The sequence below is a fragment of the Sapajus apella genome, unplaced genomic scaffold, assembly GCF_009761245.1.
Source record: "Sapajus apella isolate SASKATOON/1434 unplaced genomic scaffold, GSC_monkey_1.0 scaffold49, whole genome shotgun sequence".
Lineage (NCBI taxonomy): Eukaryota > Metazoa > Chordata > Mammalia > Primates > Cebidae > Sapajus > Sapajus apella.
This window is the reverse complement of record NW_022436989.1, coordinates 13,080,407-13,100,603: the sequence shown is the minus strand read 5'-3', so window position 1 is coordinate 13,100,603 and position 20,197 is coordinate 13,080,407. Positions and strand designations below refer to the sequence as shown.

Here is a 20,197-nt window from a genome sequence, read left to right as displayed (position 1 = left end):
GGGGACCAGAAGTAAAAATCCTGCACACCCCCACCCACCCAAAAAAAAACAATATCACCACAAAAAAAAAAAAAAAAAAAAAAAAAAAAAAAAAAGCTACTTAAAAAGAAAAAAGAAAAAAATTGACTTAGGTCACCTTTAAATGAGAGGCAGGTTACTCTACCTAAGGAAGTCATCATGGGACACACACAGGACCGTAACATAAAACTTAAAATCACAGCTGTAACTCCCACTGTCTCTGCCTCGTGTAGTTCCTGACAAAAATGGAAGTATAGATTCTAATAAATATTGATCAGAAGGCAATCTCTGTTTCACATAGTAGACAACAGCAATTCACTCAGTCAGAACTGGGGAAGTAGCATCACTAAACAGCAGTAATCAGGGGATCAGAACCATGAGGACAGTATCACCTGAAAGCTTCTAGACCACAGTTTTCCTATGGTGAAAACTTGACTTATGCGTATGATTCTTGACTTCCGCTGTTTTGAATACTGATAACATAGAACTACTTTTCCATGATGGTAATAATGCAGGCAGTTCTACCGTTCTGCTTGTTGAGAAACAACACTAGCTTTTTCCAAATAGGATGGCTAGGTTTAGAGAAATATGATTTGTTGGATGCAAATCTATAAAATGTTACTTGCTGATGCAGAGTCCTAGTGTATTTTTACCATTTATCTTTCAACAATGGAGCAAGGAAGGGGACAGGCTGCCATACCTCAGAAAATTCTGGTGAAAATGGAAGAATCTTTGTTTCATATAGCTCCAAAAAGTGGATAACACCTTCTTTGGTCAGGATTTTGTTTTCACTTTCAAACATTCTTTTATAAATACACATATGCCAGGATGGGTGAAAGAGCCAACATCCTGTGGAAATAAACAGCTAATGTTGATATTTGATTCTCTGTTTTGCCATAAAGAGTATATACTCATAAATACATGTATAGACAAACACAGTTACTTCATTATAACACTATAAAAGTTTTTGTTATTGTTTTTTGAGAGATAGGTTCTCACTCTGTCACCCAGATTGCAGTGCAGTGGCAAAATTCCAGCTCACTCCAGCCTCAAACTCCAGGGCTCAAGCAATCCTCCTGTGTCAGCTTCCTGAATAGTAGGCCTATAGGCATGCACCACCATGCCCAGACAATGTTTAAAAAATTTTTAACATGGTCTCAGTATGTTGTCCAGGCTGGTCTCGAACTCCTGAGTTCAAGTGATCCTCTATCCTTGGCCTGCCAAAGCACTGGGATTACAAGCATGAGTCACCACACTCAGCCTGTTTTCAGTCACAGCCGAGTACGTTCTCTTACTGAATAACCAAAATAATTTTGGTATTCAGTATTCTGCATTCAGGCAGCTTCATTTTGATTGACTATAAATGGGCCAGGTGCAATGGCTCATGCCTGTAATCTCAGTACTTTTGGAGGCTGAGGCAGGTGGATCACATGAGGCCAGGAGTTCAAGCACAGCCTGGCTAACATGGCAAAACTCTGTCTCTACTAAAAACACAGAAATTAGCCCAGGCATGGCGGTACTTGCCTGTAATCCCAGCTACTGAAGGGGCTGAGACATGAGAATCACTTGAACCCTTGAACCTGGGAGATGGAGGCTGCAGTGAGCCCAGATCCCACCACTGCACTCCAGCCTGGGCAACAGAGTGAGACTCTGTCTTGAAAAAATAAGGAAGACTATAACTGAATGCTATAACTGCTACAGTGTAGAAAAATTAAATACTACCCCATGTATGCAGGTTGGAACTTCAGATTTGGAATAGTTTCAACCAATTCTTCTCTTATTCCACTTCAATCCATTTTTCACACAGAAATCTGAAACTCTCACTCTTCTGCTTAAATTCCTTCAACATCTCCCAATTATTCTTAGAACAAAGTCCAAAGAAGGGATGAATGGATCCTGACTGCCACTCCAACTTCATCCCTTGCTCCACACACCAGCTCTGCTGCAGCCCTGCTGGTCCTTCTGTTCTGCCTCCTACAGCTGCTCCCATCTCAGGGCTTGCATAGCAGGCGGTGCCTCCTCAGCCTGAACTCTGAGCTTAGATGTGATCCTAAGACAGGCCTTCCCTGACTACCCCACTCACCCTTCAGTCCATTTCATCAGCCCCTTGTCTGTTCCCCTCATATACCTTACAATCAAAACTATTGTTTCATAGAAAAAACAAAAGTCACGTGAAAAATACTGCAGCTCTCTCACCACTTTACCACCAGTAATTACTAGGTTTTGCACCAACTAACATACTAGACACTAAGTAAATATTTATTAAGTAAATAAATGAGTGAGCAAATAAAAAAATAGAATAAATGAATATCTTAGAGATGTTTTCTCTTTTGAAATATCTTTTAATTTTATTAGAGAAAAATACTTAGCATCTTTAACCCATGACATTATATAAACAAATTAATCCATTATTTGTAATTTACACCAAGATGCTTGTTCAACTCTTTGGCAATGGTAATTTTTCAAAATCAGTCACTGCTATTTGATTTGGTTTGCCAAGAGCTGTGGGCAAAATGCAGTAATAAGAGCATCGTTTTAATGGTAAATGCATAAGTGAGGTCACAACAAGATTCAATTAAATTCCAGCCCCAGGTGTAACTACAGATGCTTATGTTCTGTGAAAAATCCCAGTATATCAGAAAACAACTACAGCAATCAAATGAATAAAGCTCAATTCCTAAGAGGTCAAACTATTAAAGTTGTAATTATCTAGAGCAGGCACTAAAAACCATTTACCTAGGTTAATTCTCATGTGTAAACACAATAATGTAGCATTTTAGCATTCATACGAACATAAAACACTGTTGGCCTGCATTTAGCTATTTTATTAATCTAAATTTAATTTTATAAAATAAGTTTAGGAAGCTCCAGCTTCACTGCATATCTCCTAAAAAGCTCTCATAAGATAGTGATCAAGGGCTTATAAATAGTATTTAAATTTATATCCTGGTATTTTCTCTTCCTAAGAAATACAAGATACAGAACAATAACTGAAAGCTTAAGAAAAGTAACTCTAACAACACTGGAAAAGACATACTAAGAGAGTAAGAATGAAAAGCAGTTATATTCATACCAAAGAGCAACTGTTGGCCAATTGCGGTGGCTGACACCTGTAATCCCAACACTTTGGGAGGCCGAGGTGGGTGGATCACCTGAGGTCAGGAGTTTGAGACCAGCATGGCCAACATGGCGAAACCCCGTCTCTACTAAAAATACAAAAATTAGCCAGGCATGGTGGCACATGCCTGTAATCCTAGCTGCTTGGGAGGCTAAGGCAAAAAAGTCGCTTGAACCCGGGAGGCAGAAGTTGCAGTGAGCCAAGATCGTGCCACTGCACTCAAGCCTGGGCTACAGAGCGAGACTCCATCTCAAAACAAAACAAAACAGTGGGTACTAAAACCACAGACTCTATTATCATTAAAACCCTACAAACTTATCTTTTAAGGAAATGTGCTAAGATATTTATAGATAAAATGACAGGACATCTAGTGATGTGCTTCAAAACCATTTAGTGAGAAGGGAACAGGAAAGACTTCATATGATACGCTAAGCAAGGCTGGCCATGAGAGGATCGTTATTTAAGTGTGTGAGTGCGCCATACACGCTCTCCTCCTTCTATAAATGTTTGAAATTTTCCATCACCACTGTTTAAAAAATTAACCATATCTCTAAATTATAGAAAATTCCGCAGTTATTTAAAATTGTGTTCTTAAAGGCTATTTAAGGATATGAGGAGATGGATATAGATATTATGCTAAGTGAAATAAACATGGACAACATGATCCAGAAGGGGGGAATCTGGAATGGTAACAGCTATTATCTCTTGGTAGCAGCATTACAAGATGATTCATATTTTCTTCTGTAACTTTTATAATTTCTCAAAATTCTCTACAATGAAGAGGAATTAGTTATAAAAATCAGAGGAGAAAACCATGAACGTTATTAAAAAATCAAATAAAAGTAATCATTACCGTTTTCCTCTGACACCGCATATTCAAACAGATTGTTCAGCTTTGGTAAAACTGGCTTTATAACATGTATCTAAAAATAAGAGCATAAAAACATATGAAATGAAAATACATCAGCAATTTATGCTTTACGACAAGCTATTTGGGTGATGCTGAGAAACGTTAAAAGTTTTAGAATGGCAAGGGAAGATCAAATAAGATTAAATTTTTTGAATAATTTAGGTTAACTGAAAGTATTATTTAATTTCCTGAAAGAACTTACATTCTAAGTTACATTTATACCAGAAAACAAAGTATACTTGGATTCTATCATCACCAGCTGTATCTGAGTTGGTCTTTTTGTATTGCTTTTAATGAATGTTTTTAAAAAACAAAAATTATCTACTGTAGGGTTTGCTAAAATCAAAAAACACTTACCTGATTTCCTTCTAAAGTCTCCATAATTAAAATATAATTTTCCCAAAACTTCAGAAGCTCATCTTTTTTCTTCTCAGACCACCAAAACAAACTTGGGCCTGATATGGTTTAAAAAAGATAATTAGTTCTTCCTTTTGCAAATTTCATAAGTTTCTCAACAACAGCAGTTCTTAAAATAATGCCACTATTACCAAATGTATTTTCTAATAATGGAGTTGCCCCTGTCTCAAAGCCTGGATAGGCGGCTTGGGAATTTCAGAGGGAGATTTTTTTTTTTTTTTCTTAACTGGGATTACTGTTTTGGAGTTCTGGGTAAAAATGGCAGATTTGCACATTTAAGCTCTACTTTCTCTCCCCAACAATCTCACTATAACAGTAAAGGAGCCACCAAATCCACCTGGGAAAAGTTTGTAGCGTGCACTGAAAGCAAATATACCAACAAATGCCAAACCCAGCTCAACTACCAACTAGACTAACTCAACGCCACAAAGTAAGGGTGCCTATCCCTAGGCAAAAATATTTACTTCCATCTCTGTTATTATAGTAAGATTGAAAAAAAAAAAGCGATTCCATAACCAAACACAACAGAGAACAAACCCAAACTTAGATGGTCCAGGTATCGAACCTGCAGATAACCATAATTAACATGCTAAAGGATCTCATGGAAAAGGTAAACATGCATAAACAGATGAGCAGATGAGGATTTTCAGGAGAGTAACTCCAAAAGTGTCAAATGGAAATGAGAGAATAAAAACATGACAGCAGACATAAAGCAGTGTGATGGAGTTATCGGACATACAGAAGCTTTAAAAAAATCCTATTTCAGGAAACTGCTAGAGAATGCACTGCACTGACACAAGTGAGTAAAGCAAAAAAGAAGATATGCACTACAGGAAATGAGATCCAACAGGGCACCCAAGTGAAGGGAATCCTGGGGTGAGGGTCTGTGCACCAGGCACAGGGAGACAGCAGCCACATCTGGGCATGTAAGAGGACTCTGGGAGAGGCTTCTTCAGGAAAACTTATAAAACCTCTGATGAGGGTGGGCATGGTAGCTCACGCCTGTTAATGCCAGCACTTTGGGAGGACGAGGCAGGCAGATCACCTGAGGTCAGGAGTTCTACACCAACCTGACCAGCGTGGAGAAATCCCGTCTCTACTAAAAATACAAAATTAGCTGGGCATGGTGGTGCATGCCTGTAATCCCAGCTACTTCAGAGGCTGAGGCAGGAGAATCGCTTGAACCCACGGTGGGGGAGGAGGGGGAGGTTGCGGTGAGCCAAGATAACACCACTGCACTCCAGCCTGGAAAACAAGAGCAAGACTGTCTCAAAAAAAAAAAAAAAAAAAAAAAAATACACCTCTGATACCTGATTTTGTAGAGGAAAGATTTAGACAACTGGCTAAGAATTTAAGGAGGAATTCATGGTAAGTATAGAAAGAACTAAACACATTTTAAAATGTCAAAATTTTAAGAACTCTGCTGTGGGTTTGTTGGAAATAAGAAAAAAGAAAAAAATTTTAAGAACTCGCAGGAAAAGAAAAAGTATCCGTTTCCTACAAAGATCACCTGTGAGCAGCATTTACAGTCATAATTTTATAAATGCTGAACATGCTTTTAACCAAAATTTTAACTGTGACTATATTTTATAACTAAGACATATTAAGTCAAGACATGGCGGTAAATCCCAAAATATTCCACTGAAAGAGGCAACAGGATTTGCTTTCTGTAACAGAGAAAATGGGAGTCACGGGAAACATGGATAGACTATTGCTTATCCTTAAAACTGCAAAATAACTTATTCATTCAACTATATGAATGTTTAACTTTGATGATTTTTCAAATGTTTTCCAGTGAAAACTCAAGGGATGATCACACCCATCTGTGGACTGTTCAAATATTTACTATCTAATGTTTTAAAATTACTTGAAAATATAACCTCACAACTTCAAACGAAAATCCTTTACCTGTAATAAATGGTCAGCTGCAGGTGAAAAAGTAGAAATATTCTATTTTGAGACAATTTTGAGTCAATCTACTTTGTACTTTGATAGTTCAAACGCAAATTTAACATGACTGAAGTCAAACCAATCAACAGTCGCCTGTAATCCCAGCACTTGGGGAGGCCGAAGTGGGTGGATCACTTGAGGTCAGGAGTTCGAGACCAACATGGTGAAACCCCATCTTTTAAAAAAAAAAAAAGAAAAAAAAAACAAAAATTTAAAAAGAAAAAAAAAAAACAGTAATATACTACCATGAAGAGAGGCCTTGCTGTTTCATTACTCTTCCACAAAGTAGCAGGGAGCACAGCTCAACAATGTTAAAAAGAAAAACTGATTCAATTAAATCAATAGCAATTTACACTCAAAAGGTCGACATGTTTAACAAATATTAGTAAAGCCTGTTCCTAATTACCAGGGGAAATTTCAAAAGAGTGTGATGGCCTCTACGACGCTTAATTCTAACACTCCAAGACTCAATTCACTGGCCAGTACAGATAATTTTCCTTTCAATCTGATAGCTGTCAACGGTTCCTACTGGGATGAATCTGCCATGATAAAGTGCAGATATGGGTCTGTAAAATCTTGCACGGGCTCCATCATCTTCCTAAACTATTCCACGGGTGCTGTATTCCACCGGCTCTGGGTCAGAACGTTCTCAACTGCAGTGATTTGTGTCACTGCAGAGAACACCCTCGAGAGGGGGTCCCAAAGGTTTTCGGGCTTTAGGGGAGCAACCCGGAAAAACCAAATCCTGTATGGATCGGAGTGACGGCCCCAAGAAGCTAGATTTCAGAAGCAGGGAGGCTCCCTTCCGGGTCAGCCAAGTAGGCAGGACTGGGCTGGGGGGCAAAGAGGCGGGTACCGTTTCCTTCCTGGGGCCCGCAGGTGCAGTCGGCCCCCAGCTCCGCCGACACCTCCACCGCCCTCTGCAGCAGGTAGCGCGCTCGCTTGCGCGTCAGGGCGTCCGCATGGCCAAGCCCCGCCTGCACCGTCCTCCAGAAGCGCCAGCAGCGCCGGGCGTCCGGGCCCGGCTCGCGCGTGCCAGGGGCGCGGTCGCCGCCCGGCTCGGGCAGCAGTTTCTCCGCCAGGGCGCTCAGGACCAGCAGCTTCGCCTCTACGCGGCCCGGCCCCGGGGGAGTCCCCGGCGCGACCAGCCCGCCCCACACGGCCCGCAGCGCCGCCCCGCCGCACTGGACCAGCACCGGCAGCAGTCGCCCGGCCACCAGCGCCGCCGTGTCCTCCGCGGGCCCGGCCTCATCCCCGTCCCCGCCCCCACCCAGCGCTAGGGCAACGGCGGCCCCCGCCACGCGCTCCAGCAGTGGCCCGTCGTCGCGGGGCCGTAAACAGGGCCCGACGGCCGCCAGCACCTCCACGGCAGCCTCGGCGCCAGGCGCGCGCCACCCCGCGAGCAGATCGCGCAGCGCCTCCTTAGCCAGCGCGGTAGCCAGCTCCGGACCCCGGGCCAGGCGGGCGCACGAGCGCAGGGCCGCGCCCGCCGCCCTCAGCACGCGCCGGCGGTGGCGCGGCGGCAGACCCGTGTCAGGACTGCCCGCCGGGCGCCCGCGCAGGCTCCGCAGCAGCGGCACGAGGTACCCTGCGGCCACCTCGCGCGCCGCCTCCGGGAGCGCGCCTCCACCCCCGCCGCCGCGCGCCTCCTCGTCCTCGAGCCGCTGCAGAAGGAAACGCAGCGTCTCCACGCGTTCCGCGGACGCCTCCCCGCGGCACAGCGCCCCAAGCAGGGCCCGAGGGTCCCGGTTCTCCGAGAGCAGCGCTTCCGCGAGCACCCCCTCCATTTGCCGCGCGCCCGCGCCGCCGGCCCGGGCTCCCAGAAGAAGGCGCCGGCGTGCGCGATGCGTGCGCACAGGACGGGCCGGCTCCTGCGTGCGCGTGCGCTGACGGAGCCGGGCGCGCGGCCGCTGAGAGGGGGATCTCAGCCAGACTTGGTCCGGTTCAGCGCGCCTTGGGTTCCTGCCACCAACCCTGCCTAGAACCTATCTGGTTTCTTGTTTTATGTTTGTTTGTTTGTGAGACAGAGTCTGCTCTGTCGCCCAGGCTGGAGTGCAATGGCCCGATCTCGGCTCACTGCAACCTCAGCCTCCCAATTTCACGCGATTCTCCTGCCTCAGCCTCCTGAGTAGCTGGGATTACAGGCTGGGACTACAGGCGCACTCCACCAAGCCCGGCTAATTTTTGTATTTTTAGTAGAGACGGGGTTTCTTCATGTTGATCAGGCTGGTCTTGAGCACCTGACCTCGTGATCCGCCGGCCTTGGCCTCCCAAAGTGCTGGGATTACAGACGTGAGCCACAGCGCCCGGCCTGGTCTCTTGCTTTTTACGAGAAATGAGGCCCTCCTTAAAAGTTAATGTATCTACTCCAACTCCATTGATTCCTGATTGGAGGTTCGTCTGCCCAGGACCCTAAATCAGACTTGCATGTGAGCGTACACTGGTTTGCAGAAGGTGCACACTACAGTCACCTTAGATTATTATTATTATTTTTTTTTTTTTTTTTTTTTTTTTTTTGAGGCAGAATTTCACTCTTGTTATCCAGGCTGGAGTGCAATGGCGCGATCTCGGCTCACCGCAACCTCCGCCTCCTGGGTTCAGGCAATTCTCCTGCCTCAGCCTCCTGAGTAGCTGGGATTACAGGCACGCGCCACCATGTCCAGCTAATTTTTTTTTTTTTTTTTTGTAGTTTTAGTAGAGACAGGGTTTCACCATGTTGACCAGGATGGTCTCGATCTCTTGACCTCGTGATCCACCCGCCTAGGCCTCCCAAAGTGCTGGGATTACAGGCGTGAGCCACCGCGCCCGGCCTAGATTATTTTCAAAACGTTGCATGCTGGGCACTATCCACAAAGAGACCGACACAATAGGTCTAAAATTGGTTCTGGACATCTGCATTAAAAATAATGAATTCGGCCGGGCGTGGTGGCCCGTCCCTGTAATCCCAGCACTCTGGGAGGCCGAGGCGAGTGAATCACGAGGTCAGGAGTTTGAGACCAGCTTGGCCAACATGGTGAAACCCCGTCTCTACTAAAAATACAAAAATTAACTGTGCGTGGTGGCACATGCTTGTAATACCAGCTACTCGGGAGGCTGAGGCAAGAGAATCGCTTGAAACCGGAAGGCAGAGGTTGCAATGAGCCGAGATCATGCCATTGCACTCCAGCTTGAGCATCAAGAGCAAAACTCTGCCTCAAAAAGTAAGAAGTAGTAATGAAAACACAAGAATGATTTAGACTCAAGGCCAGAAGTGAGAAGTGTTACCGGTGGAGGGCGTCCAGGTTCTTAAACAAAGAACTGGACAGAACGCACAAACAAAGCAAGGAAAGAATGAAGCAACAAAAGCAGAGATTTATTGAAAAAGTACACTCCACAGGGTGGGAGCTGACCTGACCAAGCCGCTCAAGGATTTTCTGGGGTTTAAATACCTATAGAGGTTTCCATCGGTTACTTGGTACACACTATGTAAATGAGGCTAAGATGAAGTTACAAAGTTATTTACTTGGTGTACGCCCTATGTAAATCAGATGGTATTTCCTGTCATAGCTGAAGTGTTTCCACCTGATTTGGTTCTAGGATGTCCTTAGTTTCCCTGCCTCCAGGCCCTATTCTCCTGCCTCAGAGGTACCTATAGCAACGTACCTATGGCAATGTACCTATAGCAATGTGCCAGGATTCAGCTAAAACCAAGATGCCCACGCCAGCCCTCACAACCAAATGCCCAAGATGACTCCAGGATGCAGAGCCTCCCACACAATGCATGTGCTCCCATGTGCAAACTCAAAAATAGTCCCCGTGTCTGTCTTTTCTGTGTTTCTGACAGCATCCATTGCTAAATACAGAAACAGACAACCTCACCTCAGCATGAATGGCGCTGATTTGGTTCCTGGCTCAATTTGAGACAAACTGGCTGGATGGCATGGGTTTTCTCTGCTGCTAACCCAAAGATCTGCCCCTTAGTCAATAGAGAAAACATGGTCCCAACTACAAAGAGCTTGACGTGTAATAAACATAATGATAAGACAAAAAATAAAGTTATTTAAATTTAAAGTCTTTTATACAATTTAAAGTTATCTGACATTACACAGGCAAGACTTTTTTTTCATATTTCAGAGTCATTCAGTTTTTCATTGACAGAATGCATAAATGGTTCTATTTTAAGCCCTTTTAGAATGTGTCGGTAAATATCAATTACCTTCAATATAAAATGTGCAGACAACTATCATTTCTCTCAACATACATCTAACAAATATAAATGGGCAAAAGTCTTGAGCACTTAACGAATGAAGATACACAAATGATAAGCACTTGGAAAGTGTTCAGCATCATTACTCATTGCAGAAATGCAAATTAAACCCACAGTGAGATACCACTTCATACTGATGAGAATGGCTAACATTTAAAGGATCGAAAACACTAAATGGCAAAGACCAAGAGTGTGGAGCAACTGGAACTCTACGGGGCATGAAAATGGACAGTCACTTTAGAAACTTTCTCATAAAGTTATAATATAGCTACTTTATGATTTAGCAGTTTCACCCCCAGGTAATTACCTAAAAATAAATGAAAACATGTTTCAAAAAAAAGGGGGGCTTGCAGAAGAATGTTTTTGACAATGTTATTTATTATAGCCAAAGGCTTGTAACAACCTAAGAGGTGTTATGTAACAACCTAAATGTGCATCAAATAGAAGAATGAATTAAACATTGTGATCTACATCTATAATAATGCTCCCAGCAATGAGAGAATAAATTGTTAATCTGCTCAACAACATGGATAAGTTTCAGAAACAATATGTTAAACAAAGGAAACAAGTCACAAAGTTTACATCCTCATAATTTCATTTATATGACATTCAAGAATCGACAAAAGTAATCTGAAGGATACAAATGAGGAAATAGTTGCACGTAGGGAGCAGAGATTTGACTAGAATTGGGCACAAGGGAAATTTCAGGGGTGATGAAAATATTTTATGTTGACCAGGGTGTTGGTTACACATTTGTCAAAACTCCTTGAACTGAACCCTTAAGATCTATGCATTTTGCTTTGCAGAAAAACCACCTCAATCTTGAAAAACGACTTAATACCAAAAAAAAAAAAAAAAAAAAACAAGTTGGCCTATGTGTTTTGTTCCCTGTTGCCTACAGAATAAAGCCCAACTGCAGAGCATGGCGTTGAAGGCTTATTGGGATTGGGGAAAGCCAGTTGGTCTCATAACCTGATTTCCCCTACCCCGCCCCATGTCCCAGGCACATGGAGCTCCCCTCCTTACCCACAACATGTTTGCACTGTCTGGTCTGCCAGAATATTTCCCACGACACCACTTTTCTGATTCACCAACGTGGGCATCGATCTCCTAATTGCCAAAACTGTCCTTTTTTATTCTTAATAGACTCTGTGGAGTATTTCCTATTTCTTGAAACACTGTCTTTCTCTGATTTTCATCTATGGCTTCCTCCTGTTCTTTATTTTTCCTGCTTCCTCAGCTGTTTCTTCTCCATCTCTTTCAGCATTATCTTTTTTGTCCTGACCTGTCCATAGTGATGCTTCCAGGGTTTTATCTTCAGGTCTCTCTTCTCCTCACTCTGTAAATTCTCTCTGAATAACTTTATTAACACTATAGATCTGATTACCATTTACATGCTAATGATGAAAAAAAATCTATATCTCCCGCCCAGGTCTCTCTCCTGAGATCTATCCTTAGGAAACATCTCCAGACCTATTTCTCCAACTGCCTACCACATATCTTCACCTGAATATTACTCAGGACATCATTCTCAGTCTCCACTTTTACAAATCTAACCTTATTATCCTTATTCCCTTCATCCCTTCCCCCAGCACCATGACTCCTCACCAATAGACTTCTTCCCAGGAATTCCCTATTTAGGGGAATGGCCATCATTCCCAAGTTGCCCAAGTCAAAAACCTGGGAACCAATAGACTTCCTACTCGCATATTTGATTCTCATATGCAGTCACTCCTGAAAGTCATCCATGCAACTTTCTGTATCTCTTGGTGGTCCCTCCTCTCTGTGCCCCACTAATACCTTAGTTTTAGACCCTCCTCATTTCTTACCAAGAAAATAGTAATCACCCCCTACCCCACTCCCATGTAATACATACTCCATATTGCTGCTAGGATAATCTTGCTACAGTTAAATCACTGGCTACCCAGAACCCACAGCATCATGGCTGAGGTCCTCAGTATGTCATTCAAGATGTCTCAAGACAGAATGCCTGCCTAATTCTCCAGCTTCACAATTCTGACAAGCACCATATACACCTTAATTTTGAATTCCCAAAAACATGTGTGCTCTCACTTTTCTTTCTTTGTTTGTTTCAAAAGTCCTTTTCTCTTTTGGTAAGTGCTTACCCCTTTTCCACCTGACTTTTTTTTTCTTTCCAGACAAAGTTCAAATGTTATCTCTCCAGGAAGTCATTTCTTAATACCTTTATCCTGTTACCAACACCCCAGCTAAGTTAGGTGACCCTCTTTCAAATTCTCCAAACATCCTGGCATGTCACTAACAGCAGTGGTCACGCTGTATTGCAGTTGCAGGTTATTTCTCTGCCCTCTTCTGCTCCCCACTCCTTCCCTATAAGCAATCTGAGGGCTAGGCAGGGGGTGTGAGGTTTTGTCTGTTACTATACTCATGTCAGTACCTCATCCCAGCTATATCATTGTTAAGTAATGCTTATTGAGTGAATAACTATCTCCTACTCCATTATAAAGACCCAGATTTCAAGGCATCTCTCTAAGAAGACATTCCTAATGCCCCTGATTATAAATTACTTCTATTTCTGTATTCTCCAACCTTTTTTTTTTTTTTTTTTTTTTTTGAGACAAAGTTTCACTCTGTTGCCCAGGCTGGAGGGCAGTGGCACAATCTTGGCTCACTCTTCCTCCTGGGTTCAAGCAATTCTCCTGCCTTAGCCTCCTGAGTAGGTGGGATTACAGGCGCATGCCACCACGCCCGGCTAAATTTTGTATTTTTAGTAGAGATGGGCTTTCACCGTGTTGGCCAGGCTTGTCTCAAAGTCCTTACTTTACGTGATTCACACACTTCAGCCTCCCAAAGTGCTGGGATTACAGGTGTGAGCCACCATGTCCGGTCTTCCCCAAACTTTTAATTGTAGTAATAATAATGGCTAATAGTTACCACTTTTTTTAAAAGACCTGACGTGGTAATATCTATCTGTATATATTATTGCACATCACCCTCAAAGCATCTCATAAACGAAGTGCTTTTACTTTTCTCATTTTGTAGATGAGGAAACTGAAGATGGAAGAGGTTGACTTGCTTGCCCTGATATCACAGGATGAAAAAAGCAGCAGAGCTGTCTGACCCAAAGACTGTCAGCTGGGCACGGTGGCTCATGCCTGTAATCCCAGCACTTTGGGAGGCTGAGGCAGGCAGATCACAGAAGTCAGGAGTTCAACACCAGCTTGGCCAACATGGCGAAACCTCATTTCTACTAAAAATATAAAAATTAGCCAGGTGTGGTGGCACTTGTCTGGAATCCCAGCTACTCAGGCTGTTGAGGCAGGAGAAAGAAAGTTGTAAGCAAGTAGATAAATCTCACTCTCCCTCAACACAAATGGTGCTGATTTGTGTATAGAAAAGCCCATTTTAGCTGGGCAAAGTGGCTCATGCCTGTAATGCCAGCACTTTGGGTGGCCAAGGCGGGCAGATCACCCGAGGTCAGGAATTTGAGACCAGCCTGACCAACATGGAGAAACCCTGTCTCTACTAAAAATACAAAATTAGCCAGGCATGGTGGCACGTGCTTGTAATCCCAGCTACTCGGGAGGCTGAGGCAGGAGAATCTGTTGAACCCTGGAGGTGGAGGTTGCAGTGAGCCAAGATCATGCCATTACACTCCAGCCTCTGCAACAAGAGCAAAACGCTGTGGGGAAAAAAAAAAAAAAAAAAAAGAGGCTGTGCACTTCTTTTCTGCATTAGCTTCAAAACATCAATAAAGAAAAATATACAGTTGCCATGTCCAGTGTACTGCCTATAGAATTTCTGTACTCTCAATGTTTAGCACATAGTAGGTACTCAGTAAATTATGGTTGTATGAATGGGTGGAGGTGTAGTTTCTACAACTACTTATGTAAGAAGTGGGATTTTGTCTGCACACAATGGCTCACATCTGTAATCCCAGCACTTTGGGAGGCCAAGGTGGACAGATTATTTGAGGTCAGGAGTTCGAGACCAGCCTGACCAACATGGTGAAAACCCGTCTCTACTAAAAATACAAAAAATTAGCCAGGCATGGTGGCATGTGCCTGTAGTCCCAGTTATTTGGGAGGCTGAGGGAGGAGAACCCCTTGAACCTGGAGACAGAGGTTGCAGTAATCCAAGATGGTGACACTGCACTCCAGCCTAGGCGACAGAGTGAGACTCCATCTCAAAACTAAAACAAAGCCCCCCGCAAAAAAAAAAAAAAAAGAATTGGGATTTTGCTTTAATTCATTTGTATACTAAATATCAAACATATCACCAGAAGCATGTTAGTTACTTAATAAGTACTTGAAACTGGATGAATAAAAATTCAGTATTTTATAGTGATAGCATTCTAATTAATCAGCTGGAAAATTTCTAGTGACATAATTACCCCTGAAACATGAACCTTTGCAAGCTGAAATCTTTGTGGCTGGTTCAACATGAAACGATATTCAGCTTTGATACAGAGAGGAGATGCAGCTGTGAACAGTCAGCCACCCCTCCTCATCCTCACGGAGATGAATAGTTGCATTGGAAGCCATATGTGAATAGGATTTAGAATAGTTTTCTTTCCTCATTCCTTGCAATTTTCCTGCTTCATCCATAGATGAATTAGGGTTGTGATGTTATTTTAACATCAAAAGCAGGTGTACTATGAATGAGTGTCGGAGTTTTCCTTTCTTTAAAGCAGTAAAGTTTAATTACTTCAGTCTAACTTCTGTATCCCTTACAGCAGGGGTCCCTAACTCCTGGGCCACGAACCAGTGACCTGGTAGGAACCAGGCTGCACAGGAGGAGCCAGGCCGCAGGCGAGTGGGCGTTACCACCTAAGCTCCGCCTCCTGTCAGATCAGCAGCGGCCTTAGATTCTCTAAGGAGCGCGAACCTTGTTGTGAACTGTGCATGCCAGGGATCTAGGTTGTGTGCTGCTTGTGAGAATCTAATTCCTGACGACCTGAGGTGAAAGAGTTTCATCCCAGACCATCTCCACCCTCCCACCCCACCTTCCCTGCTCCATGGAAAAACTGTCTTCCATGAAACCTGGTCCCTGGTGCCCAAAAGGTTGGGGACTGCTGTCTTACACCCAAACTCAGCCGAATCCTGTTTCCTCGGGCAACAAATACGTACAATTTTTAAAAAGAGGCCTGTACTTCTGTCATCCTGGATGGGAGTGTCCAGCAGGGGCCTCGGAGGAGTCATTTTCTGCCCTGAGAGCCCTCCTCCACCCCTGGCCCCCACAGCTCTGACTACAACGGTTCCAACAAACTTCGAGTGTAGAGGTGTTACTGTCCACACCTGATATTTTAAAACTCATCATGAGATCTCTAAAAATACCTATTTTTTACTTCCTTCTGATCTGAAATGGAACAGCTATAGATGTGATTGCTCTGCCACATCTCTGACTTTGATTTCTGACTCTTCTCACTTTCCCAACTTGAAATGGACACTGCTTCCCTCTCAGTAAGGGCAATGGAGAAAGGAGCAAGATTTAAAACGGAAACAGAAAGCCTAAGTCAGGGAAGCTGATCCAGATAAATGTTCTCTCAAATGTCTCCTTACTTCATAAGTGTTTGCATGGGGCTGGGCATGGTGGCTCATGCCTGTAATCCCAGCACTGAGGCAGAAGCAGGAAGATCACTTGAGGCCAGGAGTTTGAGATCAGCCTGGGCAACATTGGGAGACCGTGTCTCTACCAAAAAAAAAAAAACAACAGCAACAAAAACAAAAACAAAAACCAATAATAAGCTGGGTGTGGTGGTATGTATGTGCCTGTAGTCCCAGCTACTTGGGAGCCTGAGGCAAAAGGATCACTTGAGCCCAGGAGGCTGAGGCTGCAGTGAGCTGTGACTACCCCACTGCATTTCAGCCTGGGCAACAGAGTGAGACCCTGTCTCTACAGAAAAGAAAAAGAGTGTTTGCATGGACTCACTGTTTGGGATTTTCAGGGTACACACTGCAGGTGCTTAACTTAGTCTTTTGTAGTGCCATGAGGAAAGCAGTGGGCAAGGGCACCCTGGCACTGTGAGGGCTGTGGGACTACATAATGAATGATGAAAATGTTGACCTGAGAGAGGTACAGGGAGCTCCAACCCCACTGAAAAGATCCTTCTTCAGTGCACAAATCTTGCATGCGTTCACGGTCCGGAATGCACAGACAGTTGCATAACCAAAAACTATCATCTGTTCAGAAGCTGACATTTCTCTGGACAGAAGATGGTGCTGTTGTCAATGCAGTGTGCTTTTTCCATCCTTTCAACTAAACATTCATAGCTGCAAAGCAGAAAACAAGTATAAAAAGAAAGAAAATAGCAATTATATAGCAAGACTTCAGCTATAGCCTTCAGCTATTATCTCTAAGGGTTTAAGAAAGGGAAGGAGATTCTTTCTTTTCTTTTCTTCTTCTTTTTTTTTTTTTGAGACTGAGTCTTGCTCTGTCTCCCAGGCTGGAGTGCGGTGGCACAATCTCAGCTCACTGCAACTTCCCCTCAACCCCCCGCCCCAGGTTTAAGCAGTTCTCCTGCCTCAGCCTCCCAGGTAGCTGGGATTGCAGGTGACTGCCATTGGGCCTGGCCAATTTTTGTATTTTTAGTAGAGACGTTTCACCATCTTGTCCAGGCTGGTCTTGAACTCCTGACCTCGTGATCCACACACCTTAGCCTCCCAAAGCTGGGATTATAGGTGTGAGCCACCATGCCCAGCTGGAAGGAGATTCTTGATAGGCTCTGTCTGAAATTTTTGCCTTATGATGTTCTCCCCTGAAAGCCCTCAGAGAACCTCTGTGGAAAAAATGGCTGCTGCAGAATCACTAATACGTTTATGGTAAGCATGACATCTAGAAAACTCAAATTCCCAGTGGGGCTCTGTGGCAGACACCATTCATTATTGTGGGAAGTAGAAAAGTTCCTTTTTAAAGTTTCCTTTCTTGTTAAAGAATCAGTGTGCTAATAACTTTGTTAAGTCCTATCCTATGTAACTGTTAAACATGCCATGCTTACAGGCATGTAGTACATTTTATGTCCTTGTACTTTAAGCAAGATATCTGTGCTGGACGTGCTCACAGGTACGTCCCAGGTTTCCACTGCTTGTACTTGTTTAGAAAAGCTTTAAGTTATTAGCCAATCAGGTTTTAGTTTAAATTGTGAGGTCTGGCTCCAGCCAATGGAGATCAGACATAGCAGTAAGGACGACCCCAAATGCATAAGGGATAAATTTGTCTGTTTTCCCTTGTTCATTGTGCTCTCATGGCAAGATGGCTAGCGAAAGTACCCTTCCTGCAGTCCAGGAAGTAAAAATTGCATTACTGAAAGATCTTTTGTCTCAGTGCTAATTTTTCTTTGTGACACTGAGCATCTATTTCCAACAGTTATTAACCCCACAACCATCCTCCCTTCTCCCTCGCTGTCAAATCCTCATTTTGCTCAGAATGGGCAACATACTAACCCTTGGCTGATGGCTCCTGCTTAGGCAGCAAACAGGACAGGCCTGTTCCCTGCGTGTCCAACCGTCATTACAAGTCAGGCAAGGGGTGCTGACTGTGTCCTAGTCTTGGACAATGAGACATGAGCAGAAGTCTGCTAGGGATGTGTCTGGGAAAGCTTTTGCTTCTGATAAAAGGAGAGAGGCCATCACTGCCACAGCTCTCCTCCACTCCTTCCTGCCTGATCACAGAGTGCTCTCTGGACCTGTAGCAGCCAACTTGAACCCATGAGAGAACAAGCACGAAATGACAAATGCCACATGAGAAGTGGCAGGGGAGAAAACGCAGAAGGAACCTGGGTTCCTTCAAGCCACTTAGCCAATGCTGGCAAATATCTATTTCTCGAACATCTATAATATGAGAAAAACAAGTCCTCATGTGTTCAAGCTTCCCTTGTTGCATTGTCTATCTTTCTGCCTGGTACAGGACTCCCACCCAGTTGCTTATCGTTTAGTATTGCCAGCTCCATTAGTTTTGAGTACTTCACTCTTTCCATAGTGAGGGGCCTCTTCCTGACTGATCGCCACCATCATTTCTGCCTTGAAACTGACATTCACTGTTGCTGAGCCCCAGTCCTCCTGGTTAGACCTACACACAAACGGAAAGCAACAAGTAGCATCACCAGGAATCTTTAATCACTGGGAGACACATGTTTATACTGAATGCCTGGGCCTCACCCCAGACCCAATTCATCCAGAAATTCTGAGGACAGGGCACAATCGTCTGAGTTCTTTTTTTTTTAAGGTTCCAAAAGTAGATTGAGAACTGCAGGCTCACTCATACATTCCTCAACCCATGGCAGATACGCATAACAAATTGTGGAGGAAAGGAAGGAAAATAGTTAAGTATCGGGATAAGCCATCTTTTCAACATTCAGCGAATCATTCCGTTATAGATAGATACCGTCCCACCTGGGCTTGGGTCAGCTTTGCTCTTGGCTAATGGGCATAAAGACAAGCACAGGCTACTTCAAGGTTCACTGGACTAACCAGAGGGAGGAAAGGGGGAAAGGATGGCCCGCCCACTCTCACAGTGTCTCCAAGACTATGCTCATATACTGACTGCTTCTGTGTGTGTCGCCTAAGACTCCAGTAGAACTGCTATGAACAATTGGAGTCACTAAATTTTCCATCAGTTTATCTTTTAAACACAACCTAAAAGCATTTTTTTAAAAGTTCTTACTCCCGCTACTACTTTCATTTCCTTTTTTTTTTTTTTTTTTTTTGCTTTTCTGCAAACAGAAAAAGCCCCTACGTAAGTGGGCTTCACTGGTTCAATACGTGTAAGGTAATCCACGGAGGCTCCTTCCGGTCCTGGATCTGGCTTCTGTAGTTCTCAGTCAAATCTGTAAGGGTTTGGCAGGCAGAGAGTGCAGGATTAAGCCTGCCCATCCAGCCTGCTTCTGAGAGAAAATCAGAATTCTCAGGCTCTCTGCCGCTGTCAGAATAGCTCACTCTGCTGCTTCTGACACAGGGATGAGATGGCAATAGATTTGGTCACACAAGGAGTCCTATTAAATGATGAATTGTGATGCCATACAAGGCAGCACATCACTGCAGGGAGAATTCGAAGCCCAGGGAGTTCCTGCCAGTGTGAGCATGCCGGAGGGGCCTTTAATAGCTGCATTTGCAATAAAGAAGGAGGTGAAATCCATTATCAGCTGTCTTTATTTTGCTAGCCCACTGATAAGCGATTGAAGTCTATAGAAAACGCTTCTAAACACGTTTTACCTGCTCCATTTAGCCAGAGACTTGGACATAGGAGGCCAGTCAAATCATCACCAATAACAACAGCTACGGAGGTACTAATAGCTTTTCCTGGAATACTGGGAAGCCCCTTCCCCTACTTTGTAAGTAGGTATCCTTCTAGAGGGTCTGGCAAATAGATCTAAATTTTTGTACCAGGACTCAGAGCCAGAGGGCATTGACTGCCTATTAAGTAGATACTGCCGATTCCTCACGGAGGGTGTGACAGGCTCGTAAAGTGAGCTATTGAAACAGTTTTCAATATCTCAAGTATCACACTTGAGATAGTGTATGGGTTTCGGGGATTTTTTCCTACGCAGGGCAAAAGTGGCTTA

At 43.8% G+C, this 20,197-nt stretch overlaps 1 protein-coding gene across 4 annotated transcripts in view; it reads right to left on the bottom strand.

The window, feature by feature from the left end:
- TARBP1 (TAR (HIV-1) RNA binding protein 1) overlaps window positions 1–8,269 on the bottom strand; it is a 78,002-nt gene extending 69,733 nt beyond the window's left edge. For 2 of the 4 annotated variants that reach the window (XR_004257950.1, XR_004257951.1), the window contains exons 1-4: window positions 7,270–8,238; window positions 4,404–4,501; window positions 3,990–4,059; window positions 719–867 (exon numbers count right to left, since the gene is read on the bottom strand). Coding sequence is in view for 2 of the 4 variants with exons in the window: in XM_032242314.1 (XP_032098205.1) it covers window positions 719–867; window positions 3,990–4,059; window positions 4,404–4,501; window positions 7,270–8,200 (1,248 nt within the window). In the remaining 2 variants the exon portion in view is untranslated. Of the gene's footprint in view, window positions 1–718; window positions 868–3,989; window positions 4,060–4,403; window positions 4,502–7,269 lie in introns of all 4 variants that reach the window. The other 2 variants (XM_032242314.1, XM_032242315.1) reach the window with 2 other exon arrangements.
- Window positions 8,270–20,197: the final 11,928 nt, after the last annotated feature.